Source organism: Galeopterus variegatus, unplaced genomic scaffold (genome assembly GCF_000696425.1).
Source record: "Galeopterus variegatus unplaced genomic scaffold, G_variegatus-3.0.2 Scaffold9253, whole genome shotgun sequence".
Taxonomy (NCBI): Eukaryota; Metazoa; Chordata; class Mammalia; order Dermoptera; family Cynocephalidae; genus Galeopterus; species Galeopterus variegatus.
The window spans coordinates 4,424-6,448 of NW_007735364.1; the positions used below are offsets into that span (position 1 = coordinate 4,424).

General features: G+C 34.8%; 1 protein-coding gene across 1 annotated transcript in view; it reads left to right on the top strand.

The window, feature by feature from the left end:
- The window catches only part of LOC103609137 (olfactory receptor 2H1-like), a 3,465-nt gene extending 1,572 nt beyond the window's left edge, over window positions 1-1,893 (top strand). The window contains exon 2 of the mRNA XM_008593495.1: window positions 1,809-1,893. Within this exon, the coding sequence (XP_008591717.1) occupies window positions 1,809-1,893 (85 nt within the window). The remainder of the gene's footprint in view (window positions 1-1,808) is intronic.
- Window positions 1,894-2,025: the final 132 nt, after the last annotated feature.

The following is a 2,025-nucleotide window of genomic DNA, read 5'->3' on the forward strand; positions in this document are numbered from 1 at the left end:
TCATGACATCCATCCACTCCCTGTAAAAAAGCCTTTCAAAAATTTCTAAATAAAGGGTGGGTTTAGTACAGATGCAATTTATGACTTTTTTATCCGTGTGATTTTATATGTCATTTATTTACAACAACAACAACAATAAGAAAGCAAAGTACAAATGTAATACCAGTTTTTGGAAAACCTATTTTCAAAGTATGTTGCACTAGAGAAGAATTCTAGTCACGGAGTTAACGTTTGATGAGCAGAATTTATTATTCCTTAAATAACATAACCTAAATGAGCTGAGCATTCGAGAATTAGCAAATATATATCTAATAAATTATTGTTTGAGTTTTAAAATAAAGAATTGAAGAGAACTGTACTTCATAGATTCTTTTATACAAACCTGAAGGATGGGAAAATTCCCTGGAGTTTCCTACGTGCTTACTATATATTCACTCATTCTACTTAATTTGCTTATGAGTATGAAAACTTAGATACCAAAAAGAAATTCTACTTGTGTTTGTTGTGTGATAATTTTCTTTTGCTTGTGATTTTCAGAAGATGAGTCCACCACAGTGAGGTGCCTCTGAGGTATTAGAATGCAGAAGGGATGTTGGTAGTCTTATTCCATGAGACAGAATTCTAAATTTAAACCAAATTTAATTTAATCTCCTTGTGATTATAAACATGTTAAATATTTAGTCAAGTCTATTTGTCTATCTACATAAAATAAAAGACATTTTAAATTTAGTACAACATATGCATATAAAAACTAGGTGCCTCATGGGTTTTCTGTATTATTTCCTTTGTCATAAAATTGTTAAATCACAACTCTGCTCAAATTTAAGTCCGTTTTTGCAAACAGGGCTCTGATATTAAAGGGTGCTCCCAGAAATTTAGTACAATAAATTGAGCTGGAAATTTCCATTAAGGTTTAGTTAACTGGTGAATAGTGGAATGCCTATCACAGGAACAAAAGATAAAAGAGGGACTCAGATTAACTTATTTCCAGGAGATGGAAAGAAAGAATTATGTGGGGGGTTTTGTGTATTAAGCTGAGGATCAAGTAGGAATTCCTTAGTCAAAGTAGATGCATGGAAAAGATATTTTTGTAGAAGCCTAAGAAAACTTCACAGAAGGGCCGGCCCGGTGGCGCACTGGAGAGTGCCCCGCTTGGGAGCGCGGCGGTGCTCCCACAGAGGGTTCGGATCCCATGTGGAGACCGGTTCCCGCTCACTGGGGCGCAACACCGAGGGTTGCGATCCCGTTACTGGTCAGTAAAAAAGACAAAAAGGGAAAAATAAAAAAAAGAAAACTTCACAGAAGAAAGAGTTGCAAGAAACACTGCTTGTTGCACTATCAGCTGACCCACNGGCGCAACACCGAGGGTTGCGATCCCGTTACTGGTCAGTAAAAAAGACAAAAAGGGAAAAATAAAAAAAAGAAAACTTCACAGAAGAAAGAGTTGCAAGAAACACTGCTTGTTGCACTATCAGCTGACCCACTGTAGAGGCAGGAATATGTTCATTTTTATTTGTTTTTTTTTTCTCTTCATCCCTTTACTGTTTTCACTCTCTTTGTGTTCTTACTACATACAGTTAATTCTGCTTTAATTAAGCTGTATTTATTTTATCTTTAAAGCAGATTTTTTTCCCAATAATTGGTCAATTCTTGCCAGTACTGTTTATTATGTTGATACATTCAATTACATTCCCATAATTGTCCACATATGAGTTAATACTAATAAACTTAAGAAGCATATTACAGATCAGGGTTGCTTAACATATAGATTTTTTAAATTTACATTTTAAAAATTTATTTGTTTTTAGACACAGGCCCAGTTTGCAGTGTGCACCAGGAGAACTTCTACTAATTGACATTGGTCTTTTATTACGGAAAGACTCAAAAGAGTGAAAATCAGGTCTGACTGGAAAAAAACAAAGTGGTCTTGCCATTATTAAGGCAGGGAAATGGGTACAGATAGAACATTCCACCCACAACAAAAAAAAAAAAATATGCTTTTTTTAAAAGCAGCCATAAGCAGTT